The sequence below is a fragment of the Stylophora pistillata genome, chromosome 2 (genome assembly GCF_964205215.1).
Source record: "Stylophora pistillata chromosome 2, jaStyPist1.2, whole genome shotgun sequence".
Taxonomy (NCBI): domain Eukaryota; kingdom Metazoa; phylum Cnidaria; class Anthozoa; order Scleractinia; family Pocilloporidae; genus Stylophora; species Stylophora pistillata.
In genome coordinates, this window is record NC_142520.1 from 24,463,216 (window position 1) to 24,480,236 (window position 17,021).

Consider the following 17,021-nt stretch of genomic DNA (forward strand, 5'->3'; position numbering starts at 1 on the left):
TGAATTGACTAAATGGTCAGTTTTAAATACAAATTTACTATAATTGTAAATTGGTTTGAAGCACTTGCTCTGGATTTTATCCGTATCCTTGAAGGAGGTTAGAAGCCGCCAGAGAGGGAAATGATCATGCGAGGAGTGAATCTTCTGCGCTTCGATATCCGGATTTCAATGAGACTATGGCAAATAGGGGACATGGCAAAAAAAGGAGGGAGAGGGGGGGGGGGAATAACTTAGCTAGATTCAGTCCTAGTTGATTCTCACTGTGGAAACGGGATAATCACCGTAATGTGGCAACGTCAGCCACTTAGCCCGAGGGCAAAACAAAAGGACAAGTGTGACAAAATGAAAAAGTCTTAGTGCTGACGTTCTAGTAACTGCACAAGAATCATGAGACGAATTTTTATTCTGGTGACTCTTCACAGGCTCGAGATCCGCATCTCGCACAGACAAACGCCCCTTGTCCTCTTACCGGAACGTGCCGGACTCTTACGCCGCGTCTCCGTTGTTCGTTCCATCTTCCCGTCCATCTAAGCCTGTCAATGTAGTGCAGCCAGTAGCTGGAGGAGGTTTTTGGCCACCCCCTGTTGTTTTTCCACAGAGACAAGCCACCACACCAGACCCTGGTGAGACATATTTACTCTAGCAATAGGTCTGCTTGATATTTTCTCTGGCATGTTTGAGAAGGCGGGAACAACACTTTTCACTCGATAGTTTACAAAGATATGTCTTGTGATCTCATCGAATGAATAGAATCTAATTCACATTTTTCTTGATTTTCCAGTGAGTGGTTCATATTCACCGCCTCCCAAAATTCAAAGGCCAAAAACTGTAAGTATTAGTGAACGATATTCTTTGCCCAAGTCATTGCGACCTTCAGAATTGAGATGAATAATGATAATAGCTTCCCATTAAAGAACATGTCACTGTAAATGTTTGTTCTAAAAGAAAATAAAAGCTTCCATCCGAAACAACTACAGCAAAAAGGAGCAATAGAAGCAGTTTTCATCTGACTGTCGAAAACTAAAATCAATCTACTCGCTACAGCAACTTGCAATAAAGGCTTACATCATTAGTAGCCTATGAGAACTAATATTTAAACCAGGCAAGCAACCAAAAGCGCGGGAAAATTGCGGACTACGATTGGTTTTTGTTTTGTGTCTGATTGGTTGAGAGGATGAGTTTTCTGGACTAAAGCAAAAACAAAGGTTCCCGGGTTACTTTCGACACTCAATTTCACGATTCAAGTTCTGGATTCAGAATGTTCTAAATACCCGTCTTTCTTCCTGCAGCACACTGGTCGTTTGAGAGGGAAAGTTTCTGAGAGTCTCTTAGGTGACCTTGAACCAGATGATGTTCCAGATACAAGACTTCCTCCGACATTTTGAAAAGACTCACTTTGAGTAAAGTTTAGCGCAATATGACCGAAACGACTCGATAGATAGGGACCTGATAAGAAGTCGCAGCCCCAGCACATACTTGGGTTTCTAAAACGGCAGCTTGTTCACACGCAAGGGAAATGCCTTTTCTCTATGATGATTTAGCAGCTCAATATTTTAAAGGAAGTTCATTACCTGAAATCTACATGTTTACTCTCTGAGACACGACCCAACTCCCAGGACTCGAAAATACGAGAGCTCGTTGTATTATAGACTCGACATTAAACAATGTTATCTCGAAAGTTATTTAATATATGAATAACTAACACGAAAAAATTGTGTGGAAACTTAAATGCCCTAATGGAATAGATCAAGGGATTATGAAGACTTTTTTATCTCTGGAAGATGAATTATTTATACCATGATTTTGGATGCATGCTTACGCTCATGACAACATTTGATGACAGAGGTGTACTTTTAAAAGAGTTAATCGTAGCAATTGTCTACTTTATTTAAGATATTTGTCCTATAAGAGCTAGAAGCAACAAAATCTTGCTTTCACCGTGTTTATTTTCTTCAGTAGTTCAAATGATTTGAAGACATCTCAAAAAGTCTTTTTTGAACCACTATTTAAATGCAGGCTTGTGGGAAAAGTATCGTTCCAAAGCTAACTTTTTAGCAACTGATACAGTATTAACAAGTTCAGACTCGTCCGAGTGTTACCAGTAATATCACGTCTCAAATTTCTTAGTGATCGTGCACCTCCGGTGAGATCAAACGATTCGTTCCCTCTTCGTCCAATTCAACGAAAGTTCGCGGGTAACGACACTTTTCCTTCGGACATTTTCAACCAACCTCATGCCGAAATACACACCCGCTAATTAGCTAATATCCTTTTAAATAACTGATATTCCTTACGAGCTCTGTGTACTCGGGAATTTTTATATGGAAAAGAGATTTTGCACTTTGCAGTCTTATAAAAATAAAGTTTTCCACGATATGATTCGAGTGTTAATTCTTACGACTATCCAGTCTTAGGGTAATACTACAATATTCATTTAATTGCACATCCTTACTACGCATGATTTTCAGGCGACAGCAGCCCACAAATAAACACAATGGCCGCTTTTATTATGGCGAAAGCTCGCCAATGAGGTAACTCGCGATTACCTGTGTAGGGCTATGATGAGCTGTGTTGGCCTATGGATGCTTATACATCAAATCGTTAAATGACTACAACTGACAATTCGTATTTACGAGGGCTTGATGATCAGCCGTTGGTCGGAAAATGAGCCTTTACCCCTTCCCCAGTAAACAAAGACTGGACTTTAGAAGGTGGAATGCGGGTTCATTTACGAAAGGGAGAACTTAAAACGTGGATGATGCATATATTATATCTCAATACTTTCTGGATAATGTTCAATACCGCTTCTTGTTTATCGCAGGAAAATATATTTAACCAATCCCTAACTTGGCGTCCGTTATACTGGACGAATTTTTAGAAAAAGGGGAGGGGGGAGGAGGTCTGTCATACAAAGTCGTACAAGTACTGAATAATATCAAACTCAAGTTGTCTCGCGATCTCTGAGATGGTGTTGAAGCTCACGAGGCATTTGTACTTAGGACAATCTATCTGATCATCTGCTGTGATTTGCGCCAAGAGATTTAGTGACACAAGGGATGATATCTGACAAAGGATGTTAGCGGTTGGAGCGACTTTATCCTCCACAATACTGTAAAATATGGCCATTAGTCTGTCCATTTGAAAATTCTTTGGACCTAACAGGACAAAAAGAAAAAGAGATTACGGTTAAAAACAATTTTGGGCCAGTTGGATTGGACTAAAGAAAAAGCGGGGGGAGGGGGTGGAATATGGCTAATTAATATTATTAAGTTATGATGCCTTTCACTGAAATTTTATTGGATCACACGTTTTTCTAAGGCGGATGCAAAAATACCCTGGATCGCTTGAACGTTGAAAACTTCATTACGGATTTTGGATTTTCGTTAAAGGAAGTAAGCATCGAGGATCGTACTCTTAGTCTTCGGTCGCCCTGTGTCGTTATCGGTTGGTGTCTAGTTAGGTTTACGGTGAAGTCGCCCGAAAGTCATCTCGCCCGAAACTGAGTCATGTTGCCCGAAATTCATAGTCATGTCGCCCGAAATTTTATCGAGTGTTTAGACTTGAAGAAAAGTAACTTAAGTAAATTCTTAAGTAAATCGCAAGGAATAAACTCAGTGCTAAGGAACATGCGGAAAGCTGTAGTCTCAGGCTTCCTTAAGGTTACCGTGCACCTTCAGGGGTGTCTCGCGTGCAAGCGATGTAGCGCGTCCGGTTTAAACTGTAGATATCTAAACCCATATATTAAATTAAGGCTTATAGGCCACCGTAACGATTACAAAAGATGACGAAGGGCTAACGCTCGAAACGTGAGCTTTTGTAGTCGTTACTGTGGCCAATTTACCATTTCCACTTTGTTGATATATCCAAATTATTTCGTTACTCCCACCGACGCAACCCCAAACAGTTTCTTTCGAAACTAGCAGCCTTTAAGGCTTATGGGACTGGCTAACAGACTATACCAAAAATTTTGAAAAAAAATTAATTGACGAGTTTTTCACGACTTCTAAATGCGAGCGCCCGAATCACCTTTTGAACATTATATGTCGGAGCGAATTTTGTTTTTCGCTTATTTAATAATTGTTCCTCCGTTTCCGGGGCCAAAGCGCTAAAAAAACGTGTCTGCGATTTGCCATGTTCAATTTCAGTGAAAAGTTAAAGAACATTTTTGAAATAGGATTAAAAAAATGTGGAGTGATCGTACAAAAATCGCTCTTGAAAAAAAAGTATTTAGAAATAAAAAATTCGGAGACAAGTTTTTGTTGTTTATATGTAAAACTAGCTACTGTCAAAATTTGAGAGCAGTCAAACAAATTCCCTTTGACTTGTAGTTCGATGCCGCAAGAGAACATGCAACGCACAACCAATCTATTCTTCCTCTGATTACAGAGCCAAACGGTAGGTGGTTTGCTCGGTACCAGTCCTACAGATACGATGCTGCCAAAAACCGCAATTGTCGCACTGAAGGGCTTACTGGCGTGCTCGAACTTCATTTTCGCACTCGATACAGGGATGATGGCTCATTGTATATTTCGTTTGCGTACGCGTAACAATCTCGTGTTTCAGCGAGCTGATTATCTCGGATTGAGGTGGCTGTCATTAATTTACCCTCTTTAAATATGATTAACCGGATCAAAATTTACATGCGACCGGTTGAGGAACAGAACAAGTTGCGTTAATTTATGCCGAGTCTGATCCTGAGGGGGGGATGCTGCTAACACGCTTTGTTCGCGCGGTTGACAATAAACAACAAAAAACCGCAGTAAAAGTTTCAGGTTGTTTTTTATACGATAAGTCAAACTAAGAGAAATTGATGTATTTTTCTGATATGTGCGAAAAATTCTGATAACTGAAAGTGTTCCGCTTATAATTACTAGAATCTGTGCTGTAGAATGATCAGTTTAGTTCATAGCAACGGACAACGCTGAAATGAACAGCGCTATCTGAGTCTTTCTTTAACTTCATATTTGCATAGGTTAGCGGACGAAAACAGTTTACGAGTCAACATTTTAAGAGTTTATTCTTTGCAATTTACCTAGGATGTTACCTTTCTTCAAGTTTAAACACTCGAGAAAACTTTGGGCGACAGGACTCAGAGTATTGGGCAACATGACTATGAGTTTCGGGCAACATGACTGGTTCCGGGCGACATGACTTTCGGGCGAGATGACTTTCGGGCGAGATGACTTTCGGGTGACATGACTTCGGGCGAGATGACTTTCGGGCGACTTGACCGGTTACCGTCTAGTTCACTTCATTTTGTAGTTTCAAGAACATAAAAAAGATTGGGAAAGCCTTCAATGACTTGAAGAATCTTCCAGTGTAGTGCAGCTCTGAAGAGACCGGTCAAACGATACACATTTCCATCCAACATCTTAACAGAGGAGCAAGTTTGACTGTTTTATTCACCTCTCTCACAGGTTCCATTTTCCATTTTATAAATCACACATTTTCTTCTGATATCTTGCTTCACGAGCGAATATTGGATCATTTAGAACAAGGTGTTGTAGCGTTGGCTAACTAACTCGTTGGCCTCCCGGTTAGCTCAATTCGAGCCCCGGCCTGACCAACACTCAGGGTCTTAAAATAATTGAGAAGAATATGCTACCTTTCTATAACATCAAGAAATGATTAGATATTCTAGTCTTCTCGGATAGGGACGAATAAATGGAGGTCCCGTCTCCTGCAGGGTTAGGGGCAGGAGACGTTAATTTCCCACGCACGAGATTACTGCGTGATGGATGTCCTCCCCTGGGGTGGGATGGGTGGGTAACAGGACCCCCGTTGATACCAGTGTTCACTACACTGAAGGGGCTATCCTGTATAATTATAGATGTCTACTCTACTCTAGATGACTGGTTACCGATGAACGCAATCAGCACGATGCTGAACGAAACTTTTTCTCGTATAAGGTTAAGTGGGGAGGTAGAGATCCGACGGAAAAATTGAACCCCTCTGTTGTAAACATCTATCAACCACACGCTTCAGACTAGTAAGTTCTAACCTGTCAGCTGAGTGTTGGATTTCTTCCCTTTTGCAGCAGCTTTTGCTCGGTTACTTAATCCTTTTCTCCCCTGTTTGGTAAAAAACCTTCTGTCTGTGTGAGCTGGGTTATACGATGCCAAATATGCTGAGATCAACAGATACTTGGCATAGAATGGCAGCTCCATGTGGCAACGAACAGAAATTCCTGCAAAAATCGCACTTCTTGGATTAGACATCTGTAGTTGTTAGGGATTTTGCTGCATAGTAGAAAAATATCTGACGCAAAATTTACCAATCAAAATACTGGTCGTCAAAAGTTCATTTAAACCCCACCTCTACGACCTATGATCAAACATCCTTTACACTGCAATGGAAAGGTTAATTCCAAATTATTTTAAATGGAGATGAGCAACACCAGCTTAATACAGAGCTGTTTTTACTTTTTCAATTTAAAAATGACAAATTAAAGAAACAAAGAATGAATGAAAACAATCTCCTACCCAAGGCTCCAAAGTTTTCACTGCCTGTCTGTGTTCCCTGTCCAATGATATTCTCCCACTGGTAACTGGACACCTCCCTAAGGTAGACTGTGTGGAGAGCTTTCTTGAGATGAGGCTCAATGTTTCGCCACAGCTTGCGACTGTCTGTCAATTGAGCTTCACCAGATGTTATTGGTTCACAATATTTTGGAAAATGAAGAAGAGCCTACACGTATCACAACAGTGAGAATTTAATTCTTTTGAAAAGTAACTTTAAAAAAATTAATTAATAACCATTTCCTTCCAATTTCGAACTTGAGCAAGGTGATGATGATTTCTAATGTTGTTAAACTAGGTAAATTTGTTCCTCCCCCCAGAAAAAAGGTTCTAACAAAATTGACATGTAATCTGCATTTGTAAAGATTCAGCTCTGTGTAAGGTTATAAAAACAAAATCCCAACTTTATGAGCACAGCCACCTTTATAAAAAAAAAATTTATGGTGACTGTGCACATTTCTTTCTTAACCTTTACAGAGAGAGGAATTTAATTCTGATATGCAGATTCCTACTCAATAATACCACAGTGCTTCTCCTTTAGAGGAATCCTCCACCTACCAGATGTCTGAGCTCATTCAAATCCCTACACACAGAATAGAACACACTCAGGAGAAGCTGGCAGTATGCTTTGAAAAATTCCACTGGATATGAAGATGGGCTGTCTCTTGCCATGATCTGCAGCAATTCAGACTTTGAATAGTCAGGAAAGAGAATGACAAAGGGCTCACAGAATCCAGTACCAACTTGAAACTTTTCCCAAACAATTTGACTGAGCAAGATGACACAAATATTTAGCTGAGTTAGTTCCTGAAGTCTTAAAAAGGCAGGAAGAAAATTTGCTTCGATATCTCGAAGTCTCTCTGCTTTGTCAAGCACAATGTAGAATGTTTCATTCATGAGTTCCTTTGCTGATAAAGAATGTTTAAAGTGGCGTAAAAATTCCGTCATATTTTCACATTTAGGAGGGGCATTCCAATTGTCATCTTCATCTGGATCTTGTAGCCGGTATAAGATGTGCTCAAATATCAGTCTTGCTGTAAAACTCTCAACACAGTTAACCAGCACATGTGGAAGCTGTTATATCAGAGGAACAAAAAAAAAAGAGAGAGTTACTATCAGTTGATGGTTTGATCCAAGGATTAAGAGGCAATTGTGTAGTGTGATTGCATGTGAGGGATTAGCAGTGCTCTCCCATATTTTAGGCACGACAGGTGAAAGAAATTTTTCAAACTGTTGGACCACTTCTTTTACTTGTTGAATTTTCAAGATTTTCAAAAGATTTTAGACAGTAATACAAAGTATCACAAATGGCTCACAATCTGATGTGGGCTCAGCACAAACTCTTGAACTTACTAACCAAGTGGTTGGTTACAACAATTTCAGTTTGTTTACTAGCCAAACTGGCTAGTGTAAATCTAAAACCACTCGCCCAAACTGAACTTCTACTAGTCTGTGGCTACTTGGCTACCATTACTGATACTGTCGCATCCTGGTGATCGAGATTACGCACAAGTGCTTGAGATAAAATAGCATAGCCTGTATACAAAATGCACCTTTGCATTCAAATCAAGAGCATGCAGCTGGACCATTCAATGACAGCTGTGTGGGTAGTCAAATGATACAAGGTTACCCGGCCGTCATGAGCCTCCAGCAGCCTCTCTGAGTATCTCAGTCAATAACCCTATGACACCAAAGAGTGACTAGAATCTAATTTCTCCTTACAATATCACCCCTGAATCACATATGAAGGTCAAGATAATAAAGAAAATGATCACCAATTGCAAGATGCTCTTGATTGTTCAACAAATTCTCTTTGTCAGTGCCTTAGGAAATGCATAAAGAACAGTAATAGAGATTACATTTATGCTTGTTAAAATTCTAGTTAACCTCCATAAGATAGGACAGTCTGTTTTCGCGTCAAGACACACAAAATCAACATTACGAAAAGCTTTTTCTTTCTTAGCAACAATCAGTTGATGTGATTTCTCCCAAATTATACTCGTTTGTACTCACCTCCAAATCTTTTAGCAAAGTCTGCACAACAAATGATTTCCCTGTACCGATGTGTCCACAAATGAAGATCGCTGGACAAGAGAATGTCTCCCTTTGCCCAAAAAGAGTTAAAAGTGTATCGATTTCATTCTCTCTGCCAATTACTTTGGTGTAAAGTTTCTTAACGTCGTCTTCACTAAACCCGAATAGCCCGCCATTCGCCATATTGGTTCACGCTAAGGCACTGGGGCGAGTTCTCAAAACTTTTACTATCCAGGAGTGGGTGCATAACCCGTTTCCTTTTTCTTTTTTTTTTTTTTTTATTTATTTATTTATTTTTTTATTTTTTGGTCCGCGTTTTATGATGTCAAAAGAGAGGAATCTTGGTCCTTTTATCTTGGTAAATACAACCAGGACTTCTAACATGTAGTGATAGCCCCATAGCTTTTTTTTGGTTGACTTTATTTCATTTTCAATGGTCTGAAATTACGAGAATAACGCTCCTCACCCTACTACTGTTGGCAAGGATTCTTTAGAAAACCAAAATGGCGTCCTTTTTGTTCGCTGTTTTCCATTTTCATCTTTATAACTTTGTGTATGACTGTATTTACCCTTGTTCTTTGCTTCGTGCTTTATCTGCAACATAAACACAAGACACTTGACAACATTCCAGGCCCTAAACGAGATGGATTTTTCCAAGGAAACATACAGACAATCGAACGCTTGAAAAACAGGCTGGATTCACCAACGCCTTCGAAGTTTTTAAGTTTCTTTCCCAAGAGTACGGCCTTGTAATAATCGTCTAGATTTTTCACACTCCGTTTTTCTACGTTTGAGATGTTTAATTAATCAACGAAGTGCTGATAACCTCCAATCTCCCCAAAGATGCTTGGTCTTACGATCAGCTCGGTTTCCAATTCAAGGAGAGGTTTATGGGTAAAGGTCTTGTTTCCGAGACTGTTCTTGGAAAATCGAAATCCAAACGGCTGCCAATCAATCCTGCATTTCACAGGAAGTATTTAAAGGAGTTTATGGAACAGTTTAACTTGAGCTGTGATGTGTTTTTGGCAAGACTGACTGGGTTAGCTGATGGTAAAACTGAAGTGACAATGGCAGATGAATTTAACCGGATAACTTTGGATTTAATAGGGAAGGTAAGGGGTGTATTTCGCAGTTAAGATGCAACTGAATTTTTAGGATATGAATGACATTCAGGAGATAAAAATGCACTCACCACTCTACCCAATAACGAATAGTGAGGTATACTTTTTTTTATCTGTGCCCACCCGGAAATTAACAAGGGAATTAGAATTGGGGAAATTCACAGTTAAAAAGTTTTTACCTTATTTCCAAATGTAACTAAGATGGGTCTGTAATTGGCCACAGAATAGACTTTAATAGGGTAGCAGAACTGAGAGACCAGAAGCACATACACTGCACCCAGCAAAAATTGAATCAAGTACCCTCCCCCCATGGGAGGCCTGTCTACTGGTACAGATACACAGGGGCTTCATTAATGTTTTCTGCAGGAGGGCAACTGGTTTTCACAGGCGGGCAAAACTCTTTGAACTGAACTTCTTTACTAGATTATAACTTTCCTCCAGACCGTCAAATCAGGTGGGCAAAACCGTCCTCACAACCGGTCAATTTGCCCAGTGCCTGGCCCTTAATGAAACCCCTGGATACATTGTTATTTTTTCAGCCCATGGCTGACCCATCTAAATTTTTTTTCTAGTCCACTCAGTATCTTTTTGGAGTTGCGCCAATAACACTAGAGACCTTTCTGCATGATGATGTTTAGTGTAAAGCTTGTACTTTCTCTCCTTTTCAGGTGGTGTTTGGAATTGATCTAAATGCTGTCAATGATTCTGATTCCTTGTTCCCAGAAGCCATTAAAGAGTGTTTAGTTGCTCCAATTTGGTGTTTATCCCATCCTCCTCATGCTATTGACTTCACAACCTATGGCTATCAAAACACTGTTGTGGCAGCGGTTCATTTTTTACAGGATACTGGCAAGAAGATTATAGATGAGAGAAGAAAGGCAGTATTGAATGGCGATGATGTTCCATCAGATATTCTCACCTATATCCTGAAATCAGCTCCTGAAGACACTCAGTTGGATTATGAAGAGATGTTGGATCATTTTCTTGCATTTTTATTGCAGGTACAACATGACTAACAATACCATAACCTGTGCTCATTAAATTAGGAAAAATCCAGGTTGCCCTTATGGGAATTGCCAGACAACCAAGCCCCTGACTTTGGTTGCCCTGATGAGAACTTGGTTGCGCTCATACATGATCTCGAGCCCTTCAGCTACTTGTCAGTGGTTATTTGTGAGAGATTAAGTGCAGGTATCTCGCATGCAGTATCGAAAGAATTGATACTCTATGCTAGTTTTGATAATTTTTTATCTGACCTTGGTATCGTTGGTATCAAATATTTGGTATCAGTATCAGCCCATCCTTACTTATTGAATCAAGCAAACGGCGTTAATTAATTTTCACAACCTTCCTGGGTGGATCCATCCATCAGTATCAGGGATAAACCTCACATTTTAGGCTATTTTCATCTCTCAAGTTTATAGCTTCTGCGCTTTATTCTGTTAGGCATCAAAGTAATGTAAGTACTTCAATTTTTTCCTGGGTTGTCTGGCGAATCCTTCTGGGGCAACCTGTCCTTTATTTACCCTAAAATCTGATTGCCTGAATGAATGAATGAAGTTTTAGTTGTCTCAGGGCACCGGGCAACTGCTAATTTCGAGCACTGCATAACATGTACAATGTAGGAAATGCTTGTTTGCTATGACACAGTTTGAAATTAAAATGATGGGTGGAACAGCTTTTGAAATCAAATAATGTAATAAAAATCAAAAGTTTGTTCCAGTGTCCTCTTAAGCAGTTTTGTACTCAATATATTAGCCAAAATCCTCAAAAGTCTCTTGGTAATTTTATGATCTTTCTTATTCTTTACTAAACATGGTGCTTGCAAAATTGCTGACCATAGCCATATACAAGACAACACACTGTCACTCGTTCATTAACTCAGTGGCAGGCCCAGCTTACCAAAGACTCCTCTCAGTGACAGAACCTTGGACAGCCAATGTCAGGTGTCTAGGGATCTGTTCATTGAAAAAAAGTCAATTTTTTCCCCTCCCACACTTAAAACTTAACTACATTTTGTGTGCTAATTTAACATGAATTAAAATTTCAAGGCTGACATGTTATGGAAAAGCACAGTAACAACTATAATTTCCTCTCTACTTTAGTTACATGGATCATATATAGTAATCTATCTCAAGGCATCGCGTCCCATTCAAGGGGAAGAAAACCTAGAAAATATTTGGCACACTGGTAGGTTCAGGCAACTGAATACAGATCAAGGTTACAACTAAAACAATCTAAAATGAAATTTAACTGCAAATTGTTCAATATTTTCATTCTTTTTCTTAGGTGAGGAAACCACTTCAGCAGCTTTGTCCTTAAATGTTGGCTGAAACAGCTGCAAAGAATCCTGAAGTTGAGAACAAGTGAGTTAAGTATTACACAGACCTCTTCTCCATCTAGTACACAGTCATCATACCACTACATTTCAACAATTTCTACATTGTGTAATAATCAGGGATAAAAGCCTTTCAAATTTGTTACAGGTTAGTGCTAGAGGTTGATGATATCTTTGGTTCTTGTCAGTATGTTTCATATGACGACCACGGCAAACAAAGTTATACAGGTCTTGCCATGAAAGAAATGCTTTGGCTTCACCCCAGCATCCCTGGTTAAACCTGAGTAATGGATGAGAATTGTGAATTACGAGGGCACAGAATACCAGCAGGAATATTGATAAATATTGGTGTGTTTACTTTACACAACAGCCCCAAGTACTACAAGTACAGCACGACCCCGAGGGATTCGATCCTGAGTGATTTTCAACCTTAAATGATGAAAATGAAGTAGGACATTGACAATTTTACTACATTCCTTTTTCACTTGGCCCACAACACTGTATCGGTCAGGCTATTGCTGAATTTGAGTTCAAGGTACTCATGTCAGGGTTTCTGAAGTTCAAGCTTAAGCTGGTTCCTGGACAGGATTTGAACTATGAGGAACTCAATCACCAAAGGACAAGATTCGTTGCACTTTGCAGGCATTGTTGTTAACTTAAGACTGTTAGCACGTATGTTTGATTTAGGCAATTGAAAATATAATTCCAAAAAGGAACTTAAGCACTAAGGACAAGAAATGCAGAGGAATTAAAAATTAGTAAATAAAAAATTAATGTATATTATAAGCTGCAATTTTGCAAATGCCTGTGTGCCTTTACCGTCTCTTGCATCACCACACCTCAACTTCAGCGTAACTTATGTGAGCAGCTTGTGTTCCAAATGGAAACAAATAATTTGCTTCTTGCGTTTCAGTTCTCAGCCCATGCAAATGTAGTTGATTTCATGTTCTTGCTGCTGTGTAGAGGGAAGCCAAGAAATGTACAAAGTTTGAAAATGCATAAGCCGAGCAATTTTTCTGCTCATCAAAGCTTTTGTTTCACCTCCTTGTTACTGTGACTGTTGTTATCTGTTTAACAGTGGCGGATCCAGGGGGAAGGTCGGGGGGTCTGGACCCCCCCCTCCCCTATCAAACCTGACGCTTACAACTTTGAGACAGGATCGTATATCACTTTTAACTGGCTGATTTTTTTAAATTAATCCAAATAAACGGTAAGCGGCCAAGGAATTATAACGTGCAACCGCGACCGGTGGGAGGGGGTGTGGGGGAGAAGTAATTTGCCTCAGAGTCCAACAGTCCTTTGTGAACCAAAGTTTGGACCCCCCCAATCAAAATTTCCTGGATCCGCCTCTGTTTAAGCATAGTTAGTAGAGGTTTAAGGTCCTTAATACTGGGTTAGTGCAGTTCATAAAAATCCCCTGACAGTCATGGAATTCTTTCAGACTTCACGCAACTAAACTCGAGGAAGATGGGTGCTAGTCAGGAATATAATGGTTAGGAATTTTAAAATTTCAAAAGAGTACCAATCTCGTGTTAGTGAAATGTCCACTAATTTTGTTAATGTACTTATATTTTACATGTCCATATACACCTGCTGCTTTTAGTTTGACTGGAGCATTCATGTTTTTATTTATATGGAATTCAAAGTCTGCGCGCGTTTTAATTTCCCTAACCCATTAACTCCCAGAAGTGATTAACATGTAAATTTTCCCTGCAATATCCAGACATTATCCAGGAAACAGGTAATGAGAATACTCAAACTTATCAGGTAGAACTTGTTGTCTTGATGTAAAACCAAATTCGCGTAATTTATTTCAAAGAAAACATGAGGAGAATTAATAAGCAGATCTTGGGTGTTAAAGCTCAAACTGTACGTATCAGTATGCGGCAGAAGCGCATGATGAGCACGTGACAGAGCTAGATTACGTTAGCTCTTGTCAACATCAAACCAGCCAAAATTTCCTCCAAAATGAAGCGAAGTGTAAAACAAAGCCTTAGGTTAAAGAGAGAAAAATAAAAATACAAAATGCCTACGGTTCTCCTGTATTTCTAAAGATTAACTCCCAGAAGTGATTAACATGTAAATTTTCACGTATGATGTGCGATCCTCGCAGTAGATAGCGCTATTTATGCAATAGCGAAAATCAGACCTGAAAAAAATCAGGCCTGTACGGAACTCCAGTTCAAAATATATGAACTTCATATATTCATTGCATCTCATTTATCTTTTTCACGGGTTTATTAGGAATCAACTTAACGGCCTGCTCCCAGTTGGCTTGTTAGCTCAATTGGTAGAGCGCTGCACTAGTATCGCAGAGGTCAGTGGTTCGAGTCCCGTACAGGCCTGATTTTTAACATATTTGTAACATATTTGCTAAATAAAGGTGAAAAAAACGCCATTTCGCAAAATAGTAATTCTGTCAAAATTACTACTTTGCGAAACGAGTTTCCATTATGGTCAATAAATTGAGAGGTGACCAGGCTCTTAGAAAGATTGATCATTTTATTAGTGGACATATTTTGTTTCGGACGAAGAGGACATATTTGCTAAATAAAGGCGAAAAAACGCCATTTCGCAAAATAGTAATTCTGTCAAAATTACTACTTTGCGAAACGAGCTTTATTTTGGTCAATAAAATGAGAGGTGACCAGGCTCTTAGAAATATTGATCATTCTATTAGTGGACACATTTTGTTTCGGACGAGGAGGACATATTTGCTAAATAAAAGCGAAAAAACGCCATTTCGCAAAATAGTAATTCTGTCAAAATTACTACTTTGCGAAACGAGTTCTGTTATGGTCAGTAAAATGAGAGGTGACCAGGCTCTTAGAAATATTGATCATTTTATTGGTGGAAACATTTTGTTTCGGACGAAGAGGACATATTTGCTAAATAAAGGCGAAAAAACGCCATTTCGCAAAATAGTAATTCTATCAAAATTACTACTTTACGAAACGAGTTCTGTTATGGTCAATAAAATGAGAGGTGACCAGGCTCTTAGAAACATTGATCATTTTATTGGTGGAAACATTTTGTCTCGGACGAAGAGGACATATTTGGCGAATAAAGGTGAAAAAACGCCATTTCGCAAAATAGTAATTCTGTCAAAATTACTACTTTGCGAAACGAGTTCTACTATGGTCAATAAAATGAGAGGTGAGCAGGCTCTTAGAAATATTGATCATTTTATTAGTGAAAACATTTTGTTTCGGACGAAGAGGACATATTTGCTAAATAAAGGCGAAAAAACGCCATTTCGCAAAATTTCGTTTCGTTTCGTTTCGTTTCGCAAAGTAGTACAAGCCCAGCAGAAGCGCATGATGAGCACGTGACAGAGCTGGATTACGTGCTTTATATAATTTTAGCTCTTGTCAACATTAAACCAGCCAAAATTTCCTCGAAAATGAAGCGAAGTGTAAAACAAAGCCTTAGGTTAAAGAGAGAAAAAAAAAACAAAACAAAATGCCTACGGTTCTCCTGTATTTCTAAAGATTGCGGCAGCAGTTTTGATTTCGCGACATTCACCATCTATAACGATAACAACGGTAATGTAGTTGCCGGTGACATAACAGCATTTTTATCTGTTTCGAAACCATGACATCTTCATCGCACGCAAAAGAATCGGCAGCAGTGGCTTTCAGATGTGTGATTGCAATCTGGATGAAAACACTGGCCCATCGCAAACTTCGTCTCCGTGGCGTTTTGACTCGAATTATTGCTCACCAGGTGCTTTTGTCCGCTTATTATACTCTTCAATAGTAAGGCCAAAGGTTATCTTGATTCTCTTTATCTTATTTCTATTATTGGAGGATAAAATGCGCTATTATAGCTCTTGAAGTGTTCGAGGTCAACGACAATGTGTCACGCTAGGGACGCCATATTGGTTTGTTTAGACCACAGAATTCCGGTGCTATGGAAACGTGACGTAAGCACTTTAGGACTCTATGGGCTCAGACTTTGGGGGTCACGTGACTTAGATCCCCCGCTCGTGTTTGGATGCATACATACATACTTTATTTATTCCAGAAGCAGACTATGTATACACTAAGAGGAAATGGAAAATATGCTTCCAGAAAAGGAAGTTAAGAGGTTATCCCTATGTGAAAACTCCCTAAAAAATAAGTCTAAATGAAAATAAAATACTTAGTTATAATTAAATATTCAAATACAATTTAAGCTGAGATTTAAAATGCTGAAGATTATCAGCTTCCACTATGTTTCTTGGTAATTCATTCCATAATTTAACAATCCTAATGAAGAACGAATGTTTATAACAATTAAGTCTTGCTGGTTTGACGTAAAGTTTGTACTGATGATTTGCTCTCGTACATCTAGTTGTGGCAAAATCAAAAAAGGTTCCAAAATCTAAATGGTAAAAACCAAAAACAATTTTATAACACTCAATTAAAGATAGATAAGTTCTACGGTCGGAAAGAGTAGGCCATTTTAGCAATTTGCATCGGTCTTCGTAGGTCATGTCTCCTTTGCGTTGATTAAAAGCAAGTCTTGAAGCTCTTCGCTGTACATTCTCAAGAGCATGGATGTCCTTGACGAGGTAAGGACACCAGACAGGTACCACATATTCCAAAATTGGCCGTACAAGAGATTTGTAGAGCATAGAAAAAATATTTGCATTAGCGGTGCCTATCGAGCGTTTAATAGAACCTAGGACTTTATTCGCTTTGTTCACAGTTATACCAATGTGGTTACTCCATGAGAGGTCCTTAGTTATTATAACACCGAGATCTTTAAATTTATCTACGTCTTTCAAGGGCTGTCCAAAGAAATAATTGGTCACTGACTTATCACGTGAATGTGTAATTCGCATAGATTCACATTTATCCGCGTTAAAACGTAATTGCCATTTACAAGCCCATTCGCCAATATTGGTAAGATCTTCCTGAAGACGCTGACAATCTGTGATCGGGTCAATTATCTCTCTATAGATCTTCGTATCGTCTGCATATAATTTGATTGTGGACGATACACATTCTGTTATGTCATTAATAT

General features: G+C 39.1%; 3 protein-coding genes and 1 pseudogene across 3 annotated transcripts in view; 3 read left to right on the forward strand and 1 right to left on the reverse strand.

Annotated features, from left to right (window-relative positions):
- The window catches only part of LOC148737968 (coiled-coil domain-containing protein 162-like), a gene marked incomplete at its 5' end in the record, with an annotated part of 30,536 nt that extends 28,157 nt beyond the window's left edge, over positions 1–2,379 (forward strand). The window contains 3 exons of the mRNA XM_088749369.1: positions 423–623; positions 782–828; positions 1,290–2,379. Of these exons, the coding sequence (XP_088605495.1) occupies positions 423–623; positions 782–828; positions 1,290–1,385 (344 nt within the window). The remainder of the gene's footprint in view (positions 1–422; positions 624–781; positions 829–1,289) is intronic.
- On the reverse strand, positions 2,373–8,763 carry LOC148737969 (origin recognition complex subunit 5-like). The gene is made up of 5 exons (XM_088751401.1): positions 8,532–8,763; positions 7,077–7,592; positions 6,483–6,687; positions 6,002–6,187; positions 2,373–3,155 (listed from the first exon to the last, which is right to left on the reverse strand). Exons 1-5 carry the CDS (start codon positions 8,733–8,735, stop codon positions 2,905–2,907), a joined length of 1,362 nt encoding a protein of 453 aa, XP_088607527.1. The 5' UTR covers positions 8,736–8,763; the 3' UTR covers positions 2,373–2,904.
- Positions 8,764–9,089: 326 nt separating this feature from the next.
- LOC148737970 (cholesterol 24-hydroxylase-like) lies at positions 9,090–13,039 on the forward strand. The gene is made up of 4 exons (XM_088751417.1): positions 9,090–9,664; positions 10,342–10,674; positions 11,779–11,863; positions 11,963–13,039. The coding sequence occupies exons 1-4, from the start codon at positions 9,443–9,445 to the stop codon at positions 12,004–12,006; spliced, it is 684 nt and encodes a 227-aa protein (XP_088607543.1). The 5' UTR covers positions 9,090–9,442; the 3' UTR covers positions 12,007–13,039.
- On the forward strand, positions 12,137–14,041 carry LOC148737971 (cholesterol 24-hydroxylase-like; annotated as a pseudogene).
- The last annotated feature ends 2,980 nt before the right edge of the window (positions 14,042–17,021 follow it).